We start from the raw sequence: 22,342 nt of genomic DNA on the forward strand, positions 1-22,342 counted from the left end.
TCCCCATTTAGTCATGGCTCTGCCTCCGGGATGTGGGTGACAGTAAAGCATTGGGGTTAATTGCATGTGCCTCGGTATCAGTCTCGGGTCCAATCCAGCTCTGCCATTTACTGTATAAACTTATGCAAGTTACTTCTCCTCCCTGGGCCTCGGAGTACCCTTCTCAGAACCCACTTCCTGTGGCGGTTGTCAAGATTAAAAGAGAGGTGCTTCTTTCACTGATTAGGAATCCCCTCAAACTTGTAAATCACCGAGTACTGAGCCTGATATACTGGAAGCACTTTATCTAGTAGGCTATGTTGATCCTCAAAATCAGGAGGAGAAACAGAGCTTTCTTTATTTTTCTCTTTATCAATTTATTTTTTCTGTTGAGTCTCCATTATACAGAACTGGGTAAAATGTAATTGCAGTCCATATTGGGTCCCTTCTTTCCCTGGGCTGTGGCTAAGTTCCAGGAGGAACCTATATGACAAGGAGAGAGGGTCTCCCTTTGTCAGTCTCCCTGGCATCCCTCCCTCCAGTCCTCACCATCCATCCACACAGTCAACCCTCAGTGCCCTCTGCCAGGCCCCCTCCTCTCCTGAGTCCCTCGCTGATCCTTAATGGGACCATTACGCCACCTCCCAAGGCAGGTGGCTTCTCTTGGGTCTCACCACCTGTCCTTTAGGACCCCTCAGCTCTCTAGTCCCATAAACCTAATTGGGATTTGGCCATGTTCACCCACTGCCCACCCCAGGGCTTGGATCAAGAAAGGAGATAGAACATAGAACCTCTACGTTCTCGTCATTTCCCTTCTAACTCTCCATCCTGTGTCCAATCTCCCCAGCCAGCAACCACCAGACATTCTTCCAAAGCTATCTCTTATGAGCTGAGTCCTTACTCGCTTGTTCCACTGCCCTAGACTTCAGAGGCTCTTTCCTCTGTTTTCTGTTCCACATCCTCTGTGAGTCATGAGCCCCAAACAAAGTGGCTGCAACTAGAACAGGGAGTAAGTTGAGAGTTGGAGGAAATACAGATGTGTGTGGTGGGGATTGGAGTCAGCTAGATAATAAAAACATTATCCAACTGCATTCTCAGTAGATGTTTTTGAAGGACCTGGGGTGGGAAGAAAGTGCAGAGGAAGGCTTCTTCTTTTGTTGACCAGGAGCCCGCTAGAGCTCCAGAAAGCAGTTGAATTTAGTTATATATATTTCAGAGAGGGAGGGAGAGAGAGAAACATCAATGATGAGAGAGAATCATTGATCGGCCACCTCCTGCATGCTCCCCACTGGGAATCGGGCCCGCAACCCAGGTATGTGCCCTTGACCCTTCAGTCCGCAGGCCACCGCTCTGTCCACTGAGCCAAACCAGCTAGGGCAAGAAAGCAGGTGAATTTCAATATCTCCGCTTGGAAGCATCTTCCTGCGCTATTTTTATTCCTGGAGGTCTACACTAGGTCATGTTTTTCTTCCAGGGAGAATGGAAGATCCTAACATGATTAGCTGAATCTGTCTTTTCTCTGATGCAAGAGAATGGCTGGAGGTGTTTGCAGGACAGTCAAAGGAAATATCCTCAAATAAGAAAATGAGAGAGAAGCACCAAACAAGGTTCCTTCATGGCTTTTAGGGATGAATCCCCCACTTTTTAAGGTGAGGGAGGGAGAGATGCTAGGGTTCCACCAAAGCCACCTGGGGTCCTGAGCTGGGGCAACAAGACTCCACCATCACCACTCACCACACTGGCATGCACTAGGGCCTCTCCTGATGACAGCAGCCCTCTCTGCCTCCCCTTCCTGCCACCAACTCTTAAGATCCCTGATGTTACTACATGGACTCCCCACTAGAAGTGTCTCAGAGGTACCGGAATAGAAACTCTTCCTACCCAGCTTTCTTCCCTCCTGGATCCTTCATTAAACACACACACACACACATACACACACATGCATGCATACATAAACATACATGCATGCACATACACAGCATCCAAGTCTCTCCCAGGTTAAAATATTTCAAGAGTAGAAAAGACTTGGTTGGAAAATTCCACAAAAACAGATAGTGGATCGAACAGGGAGAACACCGCCCCAGGGCCCCTTGCACAGCAGCGGTTCCAGCTGTCATCACCTCACAGAGCATAGTCGCCACACTTGCTTGGTGAGTCTCCTGCTCTGTAAATATACGTGAAGGTCGTTTGCCGCCAGATCACTAAAAAGCAGGGGCAGATGAAACCAGGCCTAGTATTTTACCCCAATTGCTGAATCCAGCTGGCCACGACAGACGTTCCACTATCCGTGGTCGGCAAACTGCGGCTCGCAAGCCACATGCGGCTCTTTGGCCCCTTGAGTGTGGCTCTTCCTAAGCCTTAGGAGTACCCTAATTAAGTTAATAACAATGTACCTACCTATATAGTTTAAGTTTAAAAAATTTGACTCTTGCCCTGACCGGTTTGGCTCAGTGGATAGAGCGTCGGCCTGCAGACCGAAGGGTCCCAGGTTCGATTCCAGTCAAGGGCATGTACCTTGGTTGCAGGCATATCCCCAGTGGGGGGAGTGCAGGAGGCAGCTGATCGATGTTCCTCTCTCATCGATGTTTCTAACTCTCTATCCCTCTCCCTTCCTCACTGTAAAAAATCAATAAAATATATTTTTTTAAAAATTTTGGCTCTCAAAAGAAATTTCAATGGTTGTACTGTTGATATTTGGCTCTGTTGACTAATGAGTTTGCCGACCATTAGGTCATTGATTCAGTCCCCATAATAATCTCTTTTCTGGTTTCACCACAGGTGATAGAGAGAAATGCGGACCCAGAAGTCACTCTGCTGACCTTCCTACGAAAGAACTGGACCCTTTTGACCAAAGTCTTGGCCATGTCTGTGTTTACCTTAAAAGTCAGGCCTGCTGTGATTATGAGAACTAATCAAACTCTCCTTCCCCAAACAGTCAGCCCCTTGGCCCTTGCTCTCTCTTTGCTTTGGCAATGGTTTTAAGGATATTAAGTTAACTGGGCTATTTACAGAGGATGAAGTTTCCCCAGAATTTCTCATGTCTTGATCTCACAGCAGTGAAATAGAAGCTAAGCTCTTTACTTCAGCACCAATTACTCCCTTAAGGGCCTTCCGGTCCTGGGAGGGCGGTTATGTAATAGAGGCTTGTGTTTCAGGCACCCTGCCCTGGAAAGAAACCAAGTTTTCCAGATTCAGGAAGAACATGTGTCATAGAAAAAGATCTACATCTGTTTCCCTACAGCCGATTTTCCCTCACCATTTTATATTCTGAAATTTAGGCCATCACCATGGCAAACATATTTTAACAGATAAGTCTGATAGGTCACTCAGGGAAGCCAAAAAAAAAAAAAAAAGGCAGAAATTGTAAATTGAGGGAATCAGCCCCTAAACTAGTGTTGGTTAAAAGCTCACATGGATTTAATTAGTTGTCAATGTTTGAAAATTAGGAAATCCCATGGTTTTAAAAAAACAGGATTTTTAGCTTCTCATGAAAAATGGGAAGCTAGTCATTCCTGTGTGGCTACAGTCTGGCGTAGAGGTGAGTGGGGACTGCCCCAGGCCCCTATGGAAAGTGGGACGTGAGCTCTCCAGGTACACCCGACCCACTCCACTGGTTCACACAACCTCCCTTAAAAGCATTTAAGGTTATGACAGTTTAAATGAATAAACCCTATGACTTAAAAAAAATAAAAGTCAGTGACTCTAAACTCTTCTTAGCCCGTAGTTAAGTATATCCAATCCCCTAAATTTTGTGGAAATGAGCCACCATTAGGGAGAAGGCTGACGAAAGAGAGGGAGCAGAGGCTGAGTCTAGACCTGGACTTGAACCTGGACCAAGCAGGAGCAGGACACTCAAGGTAGTTTATGAAAATAAAGGCAGGGGTCTTCTCCAAAGGCTCGGTCACTGGCATTCAAATGCAATACAAACTACTGGGCAAAACTAGCGATACATTGAACTGCTAACAATAAGTTCTCTCCCAATGACGTGATTAGAACCCAGAAGAGTACTTATAATGAAACAGACTTTTTCAAAGGGCTTTCACTTTTATATCCACTCTCCTCCAAACTGCTTATGGTGAGCAGGTGAAGGTAACGTGGGTATCGCTTCCCCTCTTTGCAAATGAGAAAGCAGGCAGGGAGCGGTTAATAGAATGTCCCACAGCTGACATGGTACGGAGTGGACCTTACTGAGACCAGGAGGCGAGTGACTTCTCAGACGTGCATCCCTGTCTTTCCTTGCTGGCGACACCCTAGGGAGGCAGCTATCATGGCGGCCACAGGTCCACCTGGGCATCTTTTCCTTGACCACCTCCCTCCAGTAGGCCTCACAGGAACCAAGTACGCCTGCGGCAGAGGGAGCTGCGGCGCCTGTACCGTGATGGTGTCTAAGTGTGACCCTGTGTCCAAGAAGATAAGGTATCCTGCCCAGAAACCCAGAGCTAGGGGAGGGTTTTGTTTCTTTGCCAGGCTTCTAGTCTCATCTCGCAGCTAAGGAAGATCTCCACGGACCTCCCAGCCTCGAGATTTCACTGTCTCTGGATCTCAGGCCCTTCCAAAAATCTGGTAACAGCTGTGAACTGTCTTCTCGGAAAATGCATTCATTAATTACATTTTGCACACACTTTCAGGGAGATCATGGGATTTCCCATGGCCCATGTGTGCATCCCAAGTTAAGAAACCCCAATTTAGGTCAACCACTCATCTTACAGATGAGGAAACTAAGGCTCAACAATATGTAGTGACTTGTTTAAGGTCATGCAACTAGTACGTCATAGGACTTGAACCCACCCGCTTTGGCTGACACTAATGCCATTCCTACTCTTGGGCTGGACCAACCCTGCAGAGCAGGGACCTGGGCCATAATTCCATCCTTAAATTAAGGACTAGATTCCAGAACTTTGGCTGTTCCCAAATCCACTGGCCTAAAAAATGCCTTCAGAACAAAACCATCCAACATTGTTGAGCGACCTTATACAGGGAAGTTAAAATTAACAAGCAAAATAAATTCATGAATATGGGTAAAAGGCACAGGTGTGCCTCTTGCCTGTTATGGGGTCAATGTCCTAAGGAATACCTATTGAGGTCCAATACCACTCCTGGTGACACAAGTCCATTCCCATTGAGGCCAGACCCAGGTAGTCTGTTCTGGGCTTGGGAAGTTTTCTGAAGTTCAGAATGCCCATCTTTCCCTGGAGGATCCCCTCTTCTTGAAGATAGCACCGAGTCAGCAGAGGGGACTCTAATTCTTCCACCTGTCCCCCGTCCAGTCCCCCATCTCCCAGGCTGAATGATAGGCCTCTGGTTGGGGGGTGGAGGGGTTCCTGCTGCCCTTATTGGTCCCAGGGTTCCCCAGGAGGCAGGACCATGTTATTCCCCTTGATTTTCCTTGTATTTCTCATTCAAAGACACTTCTCCATCACCGCATGCCTGGTGCCCATCTGCTCTCTCTATGGAGCTGCTGTCACCACTGTGGAAGGTGTGGGAAGCATCAAAACCAAGCTTCACCCTGTGCAGGTAAGAGCATATGTTAACATTCTCACTTCTTGATCTTTTTAATGCTGAATTGACTGTGCTGCCTGGGAAAACTCTTCTCACTCTGGCAAGGAAGGCTGCATGCTGCTAATTCCCAATGAGAAAGATCTGGGCATTTGAGCTTGAGAAATGATTGTAGTGATAGCAAATGGCTTCTGGGTCGCTTCTTCCTGGAGCAGAGTAGGAGAGGGGACACTGGCCACCTCTGATGGAGGGGAGGAGTGCACTGCTTAGGGAATGAGCTCTTCCTCTCAAGGGAGATGCAGGATCTGGAGCCTGGTGAGAGGTGGTGGCAGCAAGAAGGCAGGGCCTGTGTATGTGTCCTTGTAGGAGAGGATTGCCAAGAGCCATGGCACCCAGTGTGGATTCTGTACCCCTGGGATGGTGATGTCCATGTACACACTGCTCAGGAACCACCCGCAGCCCTCAGAGGAGCAGCTCATGGAAGCCCTGGGAGGTAGGTTTGACATGGAGAATACTCACCACCCCCAAATCCAGGTGGGAAGTGTGCCTCTACCTGCTCCACCCCGTCCACAATGTCACCCCAGCCCCACTTGAGAACCCCCTTGGTTGTTTCTAAAGTAGCTGCAGTTCACCCCGGAGAGAAGAATGGATCTATTTTAGCTTTCCAAAGAAACCAGTAAAAAAAAAGCCTACTGATACTCACGCCCCTTATTTTATCAGGCAATCTGTGCCGCTGCACTGGGTACCGGCCAATTCTCGAGAGTGGAAAGACCTTCTGCAGGGTGAGTAGTGGCCATGGGGACACCTTTCAGAGTAAGAATGACAGTGACCGCTGGTCAAGGCTGGGAATTTAGGAGTTGACTTTTTAAAACCATCTAAACAGACTATAAGGGAGAAAAGTGAGTTAGCTCCAGCTGACTCAAGGGAGTTTTAGCTATTTGTTGAGGACAAGGTAAACCTTACTCCTCCTTTGATGTCCCATGTCACACCACAGAGAGAAGCCAGGTGATCTAACCAGACATCTCCCATGATAGTTAAGCAAAGCATTAGAGCAGGACAGGTCGGAGGGCTGCAGCGAGCCCAAAGCGACAACAAGCAAGGGCATGGAGTTGGCTTTAGGGAGGCCAGCTTTAGTCCAAGAATCCAGACCAGCTGAGAGTGTGAGCAAATAAAGAAGCCAAATATGCAGAGCAGAATCCAAAATTCACCCCAGGTACAAAAGCACAGGGAGCTTCCTCAACAAAATGAGGATACCTCCCTGGGCTGCTATGAAGATCAGGTGAGAAATCATGGCCAAGCACGTAGCAAAGTCTTGTTTGGCACTTAAAAGAGCTCAACAAATAGTTACTACTGTTATTGCTGCCACTGTGAATAGAGATTGACGGGGAGACCAGCCAGGCACATCCAATGGCCCTCTCCTGAGGGCAGGATTGATGTGGGCAGTACCACCCTTCGACCCAAGCAAGGAGGACCCCACACTTTGAAGGGCCCCTCACTGGTCCTCCTTCAGCCACTCTCAGGAAGCCCTGGGTCCAAGGTGACTTGTTCACCTGAAGCCTTCACCTCTTTTCTAGACCATGATCCAGGTTTGGTCTTGACCACATTCCCAGGCCTGACACAGCCTCTTTTCAAGTCCACCTTCCTAGAGCAGATCATAGCAGCCAGTGTGTGCACCTAGGCTGAAGGATGGCCAATGACTGGTGTTTTTGGAGAGAATAGACAGAGCGTGGACAGTCAGGCTGGGTGCTCACACGGTGTTTGAGGCCCCTCGCTGCAGAACCAAGCCAGGCTGGGCAGAGAAAGGTGCAGGGGCCTCTGTTTGTTCTCTTGCTGCTGCAGCTCCACAAACAGTAGTTGTGGGCCTGGCAGTATGTCCCAGTCCCCAGAGCCAGGCCAGTCCCCCTTGCACACCTGTCCTAGACTTTTGCCACATGGAGAGCCAAAGATGACAAGCTGAGAAAATCAATAGCTTATAAACTCATCAAACTGCTGGTGTAAATGGAAAAGCATGTGTGAAACACAAATACAGTAAAGCAGGTTAAAGGAAACCTCTCTCCCTATGGGGATGAAGGCAAAAGTGTAGTCAGAGACCCGCCTTGCAGCCAGCAGGCCCCAGAAATTCTAAGGGGTGAAAGGGCCCTAGCCAACTTGGCTCAGCGGATGAAGCATCAGCCTGCGGACTGAGGGGTCCCAGGTTTGATTCCGGCCAAGGGCACATGCCTGGGTTGCAGGCTCGATCCCCAGTAGGGGCGTGCAGGAGGCAGCCAATCAATGGTTCTCTCTCATCATTGATGTTTCCATCTCTCTCTCCTTCTCCCTTCCTCTCTGAAATCAATAAATAAATATATAAAAAAATGTTTTGTTTTTTAAAAAGAGGGGGTGAAAGGAACAGAGCCCTAGTGGGGCTACTTGAGGTTCCTAGCTAATAGGCCAGGAAGACTGACTTGTTCTGTCATCATTGACCCATGGCCCCTCCTGGGAGCTGTCAGAGGCCTGAGTAAATGAGGGAGCATCGTGAACAGAATCAGGAAGCTGGCAGCCTGAGACAGTTGAGCAGAGACAGAGAACTGGGGTATCTGGAAGTATTTCCTTAAATACTTAGGGAAAATTATCTAAGGAAGAGGATACAAGAGGTGAGTTAGGGGAAAATGGGAAATAAAGAGCCGGCAAATGGAAACCTGCTTTAAAATCCATTGACTGTTGCCGGAACCGGTTTGGCTCAGTGGATAGAGCGTCGGCCTGTGGACTGAAGGGTTCCAGGTTCGATTCCGGTCAAGGGCATGTACCTGGGTTGCGGGCACATCCCCAGTAGGAGATGTGCAGGAGGCAGCTGATCGATGTTTCTAACTCTCTATCTCTCTCCCTTCCTCTCTGTAAAAAATCAATAAAATATTTTTTACAAAAATAAAAAAAAAATAAAATCCATTGACTGTCCATTTATTCCCATGAGCCCCATGCAGATCCCAAATGCCTGGTTACCAGAGCGGTTTTCTTTACCCATCTTTCTTCATGTTTTTCTTTTCTTTTTTTAAGGTCCTTATATAAATGATAGCATTCAATGTTGTTGAGTCTTATATATGCTAGAGAATGGACAGTTATTGCCCTGAAAGACATCTTACCAATTAACTCTAGCACTAGGATTTCATCTAAGAAAAAATTCAGAGATGTACACAAAATTGTACAAGCAATAGACAGAAATGTTTATTATAATGTTATTTGTAATTAGAAAATGTAGGCAAAACCTAAGTATATGTCAATAGCAAATTTTACAAGTATAAATCCAGAAGATTGATTATTATGCAATCAGCAAAATTATATTTTAATGACATGGAAAATTACTCTAATGAACAAATAGGTAAGTAAATAAACAAAACAATAGGCAAAAAGATTAACAAAAAGACAAAATAAAAAGTATGTTGTATTTAAATATAGTACCATTATATATTATGTAAAAATATTGCCAGTGAAATAGGGTAATAATAGTTTACTTCTTTTATGCTTCTCTATAGTCTATATTATTGTTTTATACTATAACTAGAAGCCCGGTGCACAGATTCATGCACCAGTGGGGTCCCTCGGCCTGGCCTACGGGGATAGGGCCAAAACCGGCTCTCTCATGTCCCCTGAGGGGTCCCAGATTGCGAGAGGGCGGTTCTTGGGTGATGCACCCCAGAATGGGGCTCCCTCCTCTCTGGTTCCGGGTACATCACCCGAGAACCGCAGCTGCCAAGTCACCTCAGCTCAACAGCTCCTGCATTGAGCGTCTGCCCCCTGATGGTCAGTGCATGTCATAGCTACTGGTTGAAGTGTCTGCCCCCTGGTGGTCATTGTGTGTCATAGCTACTGGTCGGATGGTCAGACGGTTGGACGGTCACTTAGCCTTTTATGTATATAGATTAGATACTTTGTATATCTTACATATAAGTTTTATATATTCCATATGTATCATTTTACTTTAAAAATAAAGCAGAAAGAAGAAAGATCTTGTGATGATGCCTTTTCCAATAGAAATCACCAAAAGTGACGAACAATGTTGTCTCATTTAAATTGGCAAACCTCTCAAGGCACACGCCCATTTACCTATAAAAGAAAGTTTCTCATCTCAAGGCATTTCACCTTCTTAGGAGTCGAATGGCTGTCAGCAGAAGGGAGCAGGAGAATGCTGCTTGGCTCAGGGAGAAGAGGATTCTTCCTCACTCGGCAGGAGCAGCGACGTGAGTCCCTGTGTTTGATTTGTTCTCTCCCTGAGAGCACTACTCCACGCCGGCCCAGTGTTGACACTGTGCTCATTAGTTCTGGTGCTCATTCTCTGCTTTGTCCCAAATGTCCCAAGTGCCTGCACAAATAAAGCACTTGTCATTTGGGAGGCAGGTTAGGGGGTGATTCAAAGTCTGTGATCTGACTATCCTCTTGGCTCTCGGGGAGCCTGAAACTAAACAAACACCCGCTCAGGCCAGAGAAGACAGACCCGCCCCAACAATGACCTCAGTGATGAGTCCCACTGGGGGGAGGTGGGTCTCTGTGCCTGGTTTTTGGCTTGCAGTAGTCCTCTATCGCTGTGTCCCCTCCTTTGTATGGAGGGCACTGCAGCCTCTGGGAAGGGGAAGGAGCCCATCCGGAGTCATGGTGAGTGAGGTCATGGCGCCAGGGCTGGAAGGCCAGCCTGAGTATCCCAGTCCCTGGTTTTGCTCTCTCAGAGATACTGGTTTCCAAAAAGACTCACTGCCAAGTCCTTAAATGAATTATTTAGAGAAGCCGGAATACAGGCTAGAGTTGGCTCCTGTAGATGAGGAAATCCAAGAGAACAGAGTCAGCCTCAGAGGAAACTGAGTCCCACGGACCTACCTTATTCCCATTCTTGGCCTCCCACTGTCCCTGCATTTTGGTCTGAAGAAGGCGTGCAATGAACAGAAGGGTGTTGCAAAGGAAAATGGCTGCACCCCGCCCCCAACCCCATGAGCATTTCACAGAGAATTAGTCCCTTGCTGGGATCAGTACATTCGAAAGTCTGATTCTCCATCTGGTGGCCTTGGGAATTCAACCTGGGCTCTGGAAACCACCTGACTTACTTTAACCAACTGAAAAGAACATGGTGGGCCCTGATGTTCTGTTATAAAGAGAAACACAGATATGAAGTAGACCTTATGACCACTGAGCCCCATGTCCCTTCCCTACAGAAAGCACACACAGGGAGCCACAATTTGAGAGGCTTGCTTGGTGAGCTGGGGTGCAGAGCAGTTGAATCATCATCAGGGTCACATTATAGAAGACCCCCTCTTCCACCAGGGTAGACCAGACGTCTGCACAGACCCGCTCTTCTCTGGGAACTGTTAATATCTTCCACTGAGTAACTGTTCGGTCTTGGCCCAGCACCTGTGAGGGGGACCTTTTAATTCTTCCTTATGTTTGTTTTACACTTTAATTCTCAGATGCAGTCTTATTTCTAGGTTTTAGAGATACACCACATCATTGCTCCTACGTACTGCCTGCACTTCTAATCCCAACTAACACAAAAACTGATCCTTCAGATGCTGGCCTGTAATGCTTCAATCTGGGTCCTACTCAGAACCTTTACAAGGAACAATGGCATGTTTTCTTTCTAGATCCTGCGAAGACCTCAGAGACAGAAAAAAAAAAATGGACAGTGTGAGATAAATGTCAGGCCATTTTACCTAAGTGTCACAATTACCCTTCAAAATATGCATTATTTCCATTTAGCCTTTAAAAGGAAGAACCTTTCCAGAGGGAGGGTGGGAGTCATGGCAGAGCTGAGAATGAACCCAGCACTGTTTGCCCCCAACTTCGCTCCATGCTCTACCGTATTACTCAGACCTCTAGCCCTGCACCCACAATACTTCCCCAATTCCCCTCACCTCCTCAGGAATGTTTTCTGGGAATAACTGTTTCCAAAGCTAAAACATTTTTTATTTAGACAAGATTGCAGTTTGGGTAACTTTTCGTTGAGGTTTTGTTTCCTAATTGTTAAAATGGAGATGATAATTTACCTTCTTTGCACAGTTGTTGGGAGGATTAAATAAATGACTAACATGTAAGGCACTTGGGAAAAAAGCACTCCAACAATTTTAACTATTATTGTTAAAATGAGTGGGGTGTGCGTGTGTGTTTACACAGGGGCATGTAGGTGTAGAGTCATTTTTTCTTAAGCTTCAGGACTTCTTGGAGCTTTTAGCATTTTGAATCCTGACTTGACAGGTGAGAGGATAGTGGTTTGAATCCCAAACTACTTAACCTCTGATAGTTTTTCATAGACTCTGTTGATGTTCCACAGGGTACTGTTTGAAGTATCTCACAGAATACCCTTTTCTTCAGTATCCTACTAGTGGCAAATCCAAATTTCTCGCTTAGAATAAAATTCTTACTTAACACAAATTGGTTCGAACCATTTCCCTGTATAAGAAGGGTAGGAAAGTTATTACTAAGTTCATATTGCCTGATTGATGTAAATCATTGGGGTGCTGTTTCCGGTTGAGCTGGGCTGACCGAGCCGTCTTCTTCTGCCCTTTATAAAGATTTCCACAGAGTTATTTGCGAAAGACGAGTTCCAGCCCTTGGACCCTACTCAGGAGCTCATATTCCCCCCAGAACTCTTGGTAAGATGAACTGGGTGTTCTATGTGCTTGTTTAAATGTCACTGGTTATAAACTCACTTGCTCAAACTACCCTTTTCTTCCTGTGAAATTTGTCAAATCATGGGAATGTTTGATCAGATCAACATGCTTGTCCCTGCTCAGCTCACCAAGCCCTGCTGTTGCCCTGGACACACTCCCCAAAGCCTCAGCTGAGGCTATTTTTTAAGTGACATCATCATATGTGTCCCTGTTGACTGTCCCAAGCCATACAGCTTTGCTCAACCTCTCACTTGGTCTTTCTGGCCCTTCCAGTACGTTAACCCTAAGAATCACTTTCAGCCACCCACACCCTTTCCTCATCCTCTAGCACAGCGGTTCTCAACCTGTGGGTCGCGACCCCTTTGGTGGTCGAACGACCCTTTCACAGGGGTCACCTAAGACCATCCTGCATATCAGATATTTACATTACGATTCATCACAGTAGCAACATTACAGTTATGAAGTAGCAACGAAAATAATTTTATGGTTGGGTCACAGCATGAGGAACTGTATTTAAAGGCCCAGAAGGTTGAGAACCACTGCTCTAGAGGAACATGCCTCCACCCGGGATCTTGCCTAACCCAGGAAGACAGGTGTGCGCACACATTGTCATTTGCATGTAGAGACTGGCAGAGAACCCAGAAGAAAGAACCCTGACCTTTCGTGGAGAAAGGGTTACCTGGATCTCCCCTGGGACCCTCAAAGATCTCCTGGAGCTGAAAGTGAAGCACCCGGAAGCGCCTCTCGTCCTGGGCAACACCTCACTGGGTGAGCAAGCGCCATGGTTCTCATGCTGCCATTAATGCCAAGCTGCACTTACACCCCTACTCTGCTCTCATCTATAGGCACTGCCTTTTTAGGAGAAAAGCCTCATCCTTTAAAATAAAAATATTATATGTTAATAATATATCACAAAGTATACTATACCATTATATATAAATAATGTAATACTTACATATGATTATTCATATCTATAATAATAAAAGCACAATATGCTAATTAGACTGGACGACCTTCCAGACGAAGCTAAGGCTGTGAGGGAAGCCGGAGTCCCAGGTGCCAGAGGGAAGTCAGTGCTGGCAGCTGGGAGAAGGAAGGCCTACTCTTGCACGAATTTCGTGCACTGGGCCTCTAGTAATTATATATAAATTATACATATATGAACTATATATATTATAGCAATAATATAAAAGTATCATACAAACATATCATATCATATCATAATGGTCCCCAAAGTTGAAGGCTCTAGGAGTATACAGGGTAACCCCTTGAGGTGTGCGGGGAAAAGTATTAGTGTTTTGAGGTTGTTGTTTTTTTATCATTTACTCTATTTTGTTCTTTTTTATATTATTTTTGCAAATAGTCAGTAGATATAGCAGAATTTTATTAAGCATGTATGGGTATATTAACAATGTGCACCCAGTTATCATCCACACCCAGTTTAAGAACAAGAACTTGACCATGAACTTTTAAGACCCTGTGGGCCCTCCCTAACCTCTCCCCTCCCCTCCCTTCTCTCCCCTCCCCTCCCCTCCCCTTCTCTTCTTCCCTCCCCTTCCCTTCCCTTCCCTTCCCTTCCCTTCCCTTCCCTTCCCTTCCCTTCCCTCTCCTCTGAGGTACGCATCAGCGGGAATGTGGTGCTGGTCAGTCCCTTCCATGTTTTTACAGGTTTACCACATAAACTTCAATCCCTAAGCAAGACGTCATTTGGTTTTATGTACTTTTTGAACTTCACATAATTACATTGACACGGTATTAAGCTTCTGCAGTTTGCTTTGTTCATCGAACATTCTTGAGCTGAGATTCGCCCACATTGCTGCGTGTAACTGTGCTAGATTTCATGGTATGACTGTGGCACAATTGACTCATTCATTCTATTGTTGAAGATCATGGAGTGCTTTCCAACAATAGCTTTGAATATTACAGATATTCTAATATATGTCTCCTGGTGCCCACATGCAAGAGTTTTCTAAAAACCTCTCATCCATTTTACTTCCCATTTTTATATAACCCTGCAGTGAGTGTATAAATAAAAACATATACTGAGAGCATATGTGCTATAAATTTACTTGGCTGGGTATATGCCCACTGCTTTCACATCTACATACATGTATTGTCAATTTTTAAATTAGTGTCTGAACATTTTTATGAAAAACTTCCAATGCCCAAAAAAAGGCATTTTCTCTTTCCTAACGCTCTCTGTAATACATATATTTACTTTTCAGGACCTGCAGTGAAATCTCAAGGACATGTTCACCCAATTCTCCTCTCTCCTGCGAGGATTTCAGAGCTGAGTATGGTGTCTACAACAAGTGAGGGTGAGTTCCTGGTGTTCTTATAAAACATCAGTGATCCAATCCCTGCACTAAACTTCCACTTGCCAAATAGTTTGGAAACTCCTCATACATTGTCTTGTCTGGCCTATTTCCAACTCTTCATCATTTTTCTGGTGTGCTGTACATCCCACCATGAAACTTTACTATCAAAACCTTTGCACAGACTATGAGGTATTCAGATGACATCATTCAATACCTTGTAGTCCCCTGCAGAACTGTTGCCTATTCGATGCCAGGGTGACCTAGAGACAATACATTTGCAGTGTCACTTGGATGGGAGAACGGCTGTTACCCATCAGTTGTTTGAATGGTCAGTTCCAGGGACTGGGAATATTTGCAGAGTGAAAGCAGGAGAAATGTTGTCTGGCACTCAAATGCTATTTTGTCTCCTGGGGACAATGGCAAGAGGCCAAGTGGGACAAAGACCCTCCTGGGCACGCATCGTGGTCCCTAAAATATCCTTAAGAGCCCACTATGTGCAGATATCATCAGGCAAGGTGGCTCTCACAGCGTAGGAAGGAAACATGCGAGACATTGCCATCAAGATGCATAGCAATCCTTTGACAAAAGGAACTTTATTTTACTCTTTTCTGCATCCCCCCCCCCCCCCAAGAGGTTCTAGCCTATACGTACATGCATCTGAATACTGTCCATGCATATAAGTGCTCAGTCATTGACTTAATGGGGGGAAAACACACACACAAATGAATGAGTTGGTCAGGAACTTGAATTTGGGATGCAGAGGAAATGATAACTTCCTGAACTTCAGCACAAGGAGGTTGGCTGAACTGAAAGCAGGCCACTGTGTGTTTGTGGGGGTCAGTGGTGAGCGGTGGAGGGGACCTGCCTTGGCTGTATTATCTCCATCCAGGAGGCCTAGCTTCCTGGTCTCTAACTGTCGTCAGTCAAGCTTAGACTGTGCTGCAGGCCAGCAAGCCTACCATCCCCAGCCTCACCCCAACCATGTGCAAGGGAAGGGACCCTTCCTGGTTTTGCTCAGCACCGGGGCTTCCCAGCGTCAGCCTCAGACGACCCAGGCAGCACGCCTGCATGCCACTCGGAAAGGGAGAGGAAGGGAACCAGTCGCCACCCTGACGCTGGCTTTGTTTTTTTTTCCGGATATTGGTTTTAAGCTGTTTATTAAGAAATCAGACTCAGAGGGAACCTTGGACCCACCCCCATTTCCTGCCCAAAAGATTCAGACAGAGAAAGGAGAGCTTAGGAGGTCGCCTTGGCCTGAATTAACTGTGGTAAATAGAGGTCTTCAGACAGGGGCCTGGTAGCCAGATACCTGCTGTGTCCATTTTTTTCTGAGTCGCCTAGCAAGAATTCTTCTGCCATGTGTGTTCAGCTCTCCCTCAACCACCTGTAAACCGCCCATTCTCATTTCTGAAATCTAACACCTCATTCTCCTCCTTTTCTCCTTCGTCCACATGTCTTATATACCCATGGAGCCTCGCCATCTTTGGAATTTCTTGCCTATGTGAATTCTCCCTATGCATATATTAAAACTTGATTTTCTCCTGTTAATCTGTTAATTTAATTATTAGCCCAGCCTAGGGAAAGTTAGAAGATGGGAGGAAAAGTTTGTTTGTTTGTTTGTTTGTTTTTTGTGTTTTTGTTTTTGTTTTGTTTTTTTTTTTAGCTTTAACAGAGAGTGGAAGAAGAGAAAATAGTAAAATGGGTGGATTGGGAGTTTGACAACTAATTTAAGCACAAGGTTCAGATGGAAAGCCCTTTCCTAATGTTCACCCCCGGCACCCACATTTTCCCAACTGCTCTTTAGCACCACAACCCTGACCCCAAACAGATCTTAGAATAAGTACCTGAAAAGAAGCTGCTGTTTGCAAAAGGGAGAAGCTTTCCGCATCCTTCCTATCTCCGAGCCCCTTATACCTGCCCCTGAGGGGGCTCTTCAGGGCACAACTCGCAATCCTCAGTGTAACTCCAGGCCCTCGGTTGATAGATGAGGAAAGTGCACTTGACCAAGGCCTCTAAACTGGCTGGTGGCCAAGCCACAGTCTCCTGCTTCCAAATCAGAGCTCCTTTGTTCCTGCCGTTCTCCTCCCTCAAGGCCCACCCCCAGGCCTGTGCGGTTGGCTATTGGAACGGACCGGACTACTCAGTTTGGATCCTGTCCGTAAATTAGAACCAGATTCTGCAATCTGAGAAACAAATTCACGCCTTCCTAGGGGCCTCTTAAAATTAAAGTGTGAGCGCCCTCTGGTGGCCTCCAGGGATGTTTCCCAGGATTCTCAACCTTTTCCTAAGGCCCAAGAGTGAAGGACACTGGTGGGGGGCAGGAGTAGTCTGGAGCCACATGTGTACCGCCGCCCCCACCACCACCACCACCAGCATCCCAGAAAATAAATTCCTGTGATGGCATATGTTTGTTCCAATGTTGCATGCTAACCTATATCATGTGCATGTTTTGCTCACTATACCTTTCCCCCCTCAAAGTTTTAGCACAGTAAGTGCTCCAGAAAGTCACCGCATCTTTATCCCATAGACGCAGGAACTCCGAGAAGCATGAGTTAAAACAAAACCCACACCCTAAGACTCAAGCCAAGTTAAATCTCTTCAACTCCACTGAAATACAAGCTAGTTTTTGTGTCCAAAGATGGAATGCAACATGAATATAAGTACAGTAAAGAGAATTCTCTCCATATAGTGGTGTCTTGCTTAGCACGAAGTAGGGGGTGATGTGAGCAATGGAAATGGCCAAACAAAAAGTCCCTGTGGATTGTCTGGCCCTGCAATGCCACCAGATGTATCCCCCTTAATTACAAAACATCTTTCTGTAGCTTCACTGTGGTTACTCAGGAGGAGGTCATGGAGAGCTCTAGTAGGGTCTGCTACCTGCTAGATGTTCCCGTCATTCCTTCTCTAGCTTCTAGTCCCTTGCATTTGTTCAAACAAGAATGTAGACCAGCCGAAACCGGTTTGGCTCAGTGGCTAGAGCGTCGGCCTGCAGACTGAAGGGTCCTGGGCTCTATTCCAGTCAAGGGCACAGGCCCTGGTTGCCAGCTCGATCCCCAGTAGGGGGCGTGCAGGAGGCAGCCAATCAATGATTCTCTCTCATCCATGTTTCTCTCTCTCTCTCCCTCCCTTCCTCTCTGAAATAAGTAAAAATATTTTTTTTTAAAAAAAAAAGGATATACACCAGCTCAGATGTCCTAACCCTGGTGCACAGGAGAAGTACCTCAGAGCCTTTGAAATAGCCCCAGGCCCAGAGGTTCTAATTAAGTTGCTCTAGAAGGGGCCTCTGTGCTGTTTTCGAGTTCCCGGTGATTCTCTGTGCAGCCAGCGTGGAGAGCCATGTGCTAGACGAGCGCTCAGGCCCTGGCGTCATGCTGACCATTCAGCGGCTCCTCCCAGGTCCCCTGTGAAAACAACTTGCTTTCCAGGACTCACCATAGGCGCCGGCTGCAGCCTGGCCCAGGTGAAGGACATCTTGGCTGAGAGGGTGTCCGAGCTCCCAGAGGAGAAAACGCAGACCTACCGAGCCCTCCTGAAGCACCTGAAGAGCCTGGCGGGCCAGCAGATCCGGAACATGGCGGTAAGTCCTCCGGCCCCGCCATCGGGCACACGGCACCTCTGCTCAATCCCACTGAAATGCTGAAATCGGCGTTGGCAGAACCTGTCTGCAGAAGGGTCTCAGCAGGCGAAATGACAGGCGCGATGAACAGATATGTGACAATTAACAAACATTCCTTAATAACATGTAAAGGATTGTTCTAAGTCAGGTTGAGTCAAATAGCCTAGTTGCACGGTGGGTAGGAAAAGGGTTTCGTGGTTTTGCTGATTTTATGAGAAGACTGTCAAAGAACCCAATTTCACCTAAGGCTGCATTAGCGGAAGGATGGTGCCTAAAATAAGGAGGGCGGCCTGCTCTGCTCCAGATTGTTAGACCACAGCTGGAGCTCAGACCTGGGAAACACAGTTTAAGGTCAGGTTCTTTATGACCTCAGGAGAAAGCAATGCATGCTCCCTCTCCTACATCCCCCAACGGTGTGTCAGAAACCCTCGAGGCATAGAGAATTGGGGAAGGAGCACCTGTTTCCTTTGAAAAAGCTCTTCCAGTGATTTCGAAATCCCAGTCAAGAACCCTGACGCTCTGGAGCCTGGCGAGGAGATGGTACAGGAGAGAGAGGGGCTGGCCATCGCATCAGGAAGAGGATGGTGGGGGTGGGACCGTCGGAGGGACCATCAGAGCTGCTTTCAAATATGTATGGGCTCCAGAGGGCGATGGGTTCACTTCCTTTGATCAAGAGGATAGAAGTGTGACTGACAGGAGGCCAATTTCAACTCAGTGGAAGCGAAAACTTGAAAATCAAGCTGTCCACAGAGGAATTGGGGTTCCCTGCCCTCACCAGCGTTACCGCCCAAACCGCAGCCATTCGGGTGGCCACTGTGGACTCCGTCACTAGGAGGGCCGGAGGGTACTGAGTTGAATGGCCAGTCAGTGCCCTCCCAAGTTCTGTGACGCTACAGGCTCAACCCACTCTGCGTGGAGTCTTCCAAAAGGGGGGAAAGGCACCCACTCTCGGTGGTATGGGTGCCCCGCACCTGGGCATGCTCGCGTGAATTCTGCAAGGTGGCCGCGGCTGGGTTGGGTGGGGGAGTGGGGGAGGGTTCAGAACTGGCCACTGAGCCTCGCTGCTGGGGTCTGAGTTCCACTCCGGCCCCTTTGAGCTGGGAGACCTCGGTCAGATGTCCTAAGTTCTCTGTGCCCAGTGTCTTCATCTGTAGAATGGATCTGTAGGAACGACATCCATCTCACTGGACTGTTGTGAGGACGAGTAGATGTGTGTGGAAAGGAGGACAGCAGGTGGCCACACCAAAAGCTCTGGGAGTGTGGGTTACCATCTATTCCTCTCCGGGAGGCATGGACTCCCAGGCAGTGTGAACGGAGCCCCCCGACCCCCCGGGCCCTTTCGCATAAGCAGGTGCCTGCGGGCAGAGGGCATGGGGGTGGACTGGCCCAGGCTGTGACTCTCTCTCCTCAGTCCTTAGGGGGACATATCATCAGTCGGCACTGCTATTCGGATCTGAACCCAATCCTGGCTGTGGGCAACGCTACCCTCAATCTGATATCCACAGGTGAGCTACCCCAGAGCACTCCCAACTGCACCTAAGGGTCCTCTGTCCTTTTGTAAAGGCTCCTCTTTAAGTTGGAGCCCGTGTCCTGGCTCTCAGTGCAGCACAGGAAGCGCAGGCTCCTGCAGGAAGGCCCTACCCCACATGCACAGACACCCGCCCTGGAACCCAGCCTGTCTGATTGCCAAACAGGTGCACTCGCCTCTTCTCCCTCAGCCGGCTCCCCAGGGCCTCTACGTCCCCCTCCCATCCCTTCTCCCCTCCTTCACGCACAGCCCATCACATCCCCACTCCGGCTGTCCACCCCGCTCAGCCCGTCCATTATTTACCCCTCCGTGGGCTGACACGGGCCCAGGCGCTGGGGGTCAGGGGGAGCAGTCACAGCTGCCCCATGTGAACTTCAGGGGTGTGTCCGACCAGGAGTTCTATCCCAGGCCCCATCCCTGGTCGGTGGGAACCCAGAGTGTAGGGAGAGCCTTGGGGGCAGGGGAACAGCTCTCGGGTCCCCATCAGCTTTGCATGGGGCCCACGGAGGGGCTTCACCCCTGACAGCCCTCGGCCCTTTGGCTGAGTCCTCCGGCCTGTGGTCCAGGACGACCCCAGTTGACCCCCAAAGGCCAGGAGAGAAGAGACAAGACTCCGGGGCGTCAGGATAGAAAGGACAGCTGGGCCCGCAGCAGCCGGCCTCCTGCACCAGCCGCAGGAGTGGAAGGGTAACTTCCCCTGGGCTGTTGCTTGGCCGTTACCCCGGCTTCAGGTCTCTGTCCTCCCAGCTCTGCGAAGCAGCAGCCCTGGAGCACAGCCCAGCTCCAGAAGCCAGGCCTTGGGCTCGCTGACCAGCCCCCAGAGGGCCAGAGCTCAGCGGGGATCCTGGGTGCTCCTGCCTCCTCCCCACACCTGTTCCAGCTGGCATGGTGCTGCTTGTGCCAGGAACATGACCCCGTCAGGGTCTCTAGGCTGCAGAGTGATCTCCTCCATGCGCCTCCTATGGCTCCACAAACCCCTTTTTAAAGCCAGAGGGGAGCGGGACCGTCCAGTGATAGCAATGGGGCTGAAAGGAGGTTTTGTGCATTAAAAGCGTAGGTATCCGGCTTAGGAGCCCAGAGCAGCAGCAAGAACAACAGGCAGAGCCAGGGGTTTGAGCTCTGTTCACCGTGCAAACAAACCCTGTCCCGGCATAGGTTGCTCCCTTCCCTTGATCACAGAGAGTTAACCGGCCTCTGCTGGACAGTGAAAACCCGCACAGGCCCGGCCGGGAGGAGACCGGGCTGCGATGGGTAAATGTCCTGAAGCTGCCACCACCACCCCATCCCCCCTCCCCGTTGGAGGCACAGGGGAGTCCTGACTGTCACATGCTCTGCCCCTCATCACTTGGCGCTGAGCGAGGTGACCCCCTCTTTGGGGCTGACAGTGAAGCGCACAGAACGCCTTGCGCTCCCTGTTGCCTGTGCAGAAACGTCATCTTCTTCAGCAGGAGGCGCCCGGCAGGTTCCGCTAAGCGAGCACTTTCTTGCCGGGTTGGCGAGTGCAGACCTCAGGCCGGAGGAGGTTCTGGAATCTGTGCACATCCCTCACTCTCAAAAGGTAAGACGCGCCCGGCTGCTCCTGGGAGCTGCTTCTCACTCTTCAGCACCGAGCGTCTTTACTCTGAAGCAGAGGAGAGAGGATGTCTGCCAGAGTCATGACTTCCTGTTCCCTAGACGGCAGCTCCAGGCCTCAGCCCCCTTGGCAGGCAGCCCGGGGTGGGTGTAGGGTGTTGTTTCAGCTGTGGGTGCAGCTGCTGAGGCCTGCGGTCAGTCCTGCTTCCTCCTGCTCTCTGACCGACTCTGGGAGGGGAACCTCCCTGGCTGGGAATGAGCTTCTCTGTCGGACCCACAGGGACATGGAGGCTTGGCGGGCCTCCAACTCCCGCTCCAGCCAACCCCACAGTTCACAGTAGGTGAGGCCTCCAGACACCTGCCAGCACAGCACCCTGGGGTTGATGCGGCCACCCCCCAGCTATGGCGGGGCCTCTGTCCTCACTCTTTGTCCCCTGTGCCTCTCCCCACAACTGTGTCTGAATCCCAGAGGACAGTCTTCCCAGAGAGAGGCAAAACCACACACACATACACTCACACACACACATTCACACACACTCACACACACTCACTGATCAGAAGCCAGGTGTCTGCTGGGTTGTGCAGGAAGTCTTAGAGTAAGGCATGCTGTCAGCCATGCATGACCTCCATTTATGTTTCCTGTGGAATGAACTCTGAAATGTGTTCCCAGTCAAATGTGCCTCTGTGTAAAGGCCCCAGGGAGAAAACCTCGCAGATCAACACCGCACCCTCGGGGCCACAGAGCTGGAAACACACTGGGGACTCAGGCCACCTCTAGTGACCCCACGTCAGCGCACCAGGGTCCCGGTGCCGAGAGGTCAGCGGGGCAGCATCACCCTCCTGACTTGCCCCTGACACAGGGTTCCCTAGCCCACCGTGGGAAAGTTCATTTCGACTCTCATATGAGCCCTGCACAATGGAAGGTGATGGTTTCTGCAAACCAAGAAATGCGGTCGAGCTCTTTTGCATGTTGGGCAGATCATATCGAAAAGTACTGGTGTTGAGCCCGACCCACATGGCTCAGTGGTTGAGCTTCGACCTATGAACCAGGAGGTCATGGTTCCATTCCCAGTCAGGGCACATGTCTGGCTTGCAGGCTCTGTCCCCAGTTGGGGGCATGCAGGAGGCAGCCGATCCATGATTCTCTCTCATCATTGGTGTTTCTGTCTCTTTCCCTCTTCCTTCCTCTCTGAAATCAATAAAA

At 48.7% G+C, this 22,342-nt stretch overlaps 1 protein-coding gene across 2 annotated transcripts in view; it reads left to right on the plus strand.

Annotated features, from left to right (window-relative positions):
• The window catches only part of LOC139014904 (aldehyde oxidase 2), a 58,550-nt gene that overhangs the window by 276 nt on the left and 35,932 nt on the right, over positions 1 to 22,342 (plus strand). The window contains exons 2-13 of one of the 2 annotated variants that reach the window (XM_070421792.1): positions 2,758 to 2,815; positions 4,299 to 4,395; positions 5,385 to 5,493; positions 5,842 to 5,968; positions 6,196 to 6,257; positions 9,600 to 9,689; positions 12,006 to 12,086; positions 12,728 to 12,872; positions 14,330 to 14,422; positions 17,848 to 17,999; positions 19,450 to 19,543; positions 21,015 to 21,124. In XM_070421792.1, the coding sequence (XP_070277893.1) occupies positions 2,758 to 2,815; positions 4,299 to 4,395; positions 5,385 to 5,493; positions 5,842 to 5,968; positions 6,196 to 6,257; positions 9,600 to 9,689; positions 12,006 to 12,086; positions 12,728 to 12,872; positions 14,330 to 14,422; positions 17,848 to 17,999; positions 19,450 to 19,543; positions 21,015 to 21,124 (1,218 nt within the window). Of the gene's footprint in view, positions 1 to 2,757; positions 2,816 to 4,298; positions 4,396 to 4,510; positions 4,543 to 5,384; positions 5,494 to 5,841; positions 5,969 to 6,195; positions 6,258 to 9,599; positions 9,690 to 12,005; positions 12,087 to 12,727; positions 12,873 to 14,329; positions 14,423 to 17,847; positions 18,000 to 19,449; positions 19,544 to 21,014; positions 21,125 to 22,342 lie in introns of those variants that run through there. The other variant, XM_070421791.1, reaches the window with a different exon arrangement.

This window comes from Myotis yumanensis, unplaced genomic scaffold (genome assembly GCF_028538775.1).
Source record: "Myotis yumanensis isolate MYYU_CA2020_CCGP unplaced genomic scaffold, mMyoYum1.0.hap1 SCAF_8, whole genome shotgun sequence".
Lineage (NCBI taxonomy): Eukaryota > Metazoa > Chordata > Mammalia > Chiroptera > Vespertilionidae > Myotis > Myotis yumanensis.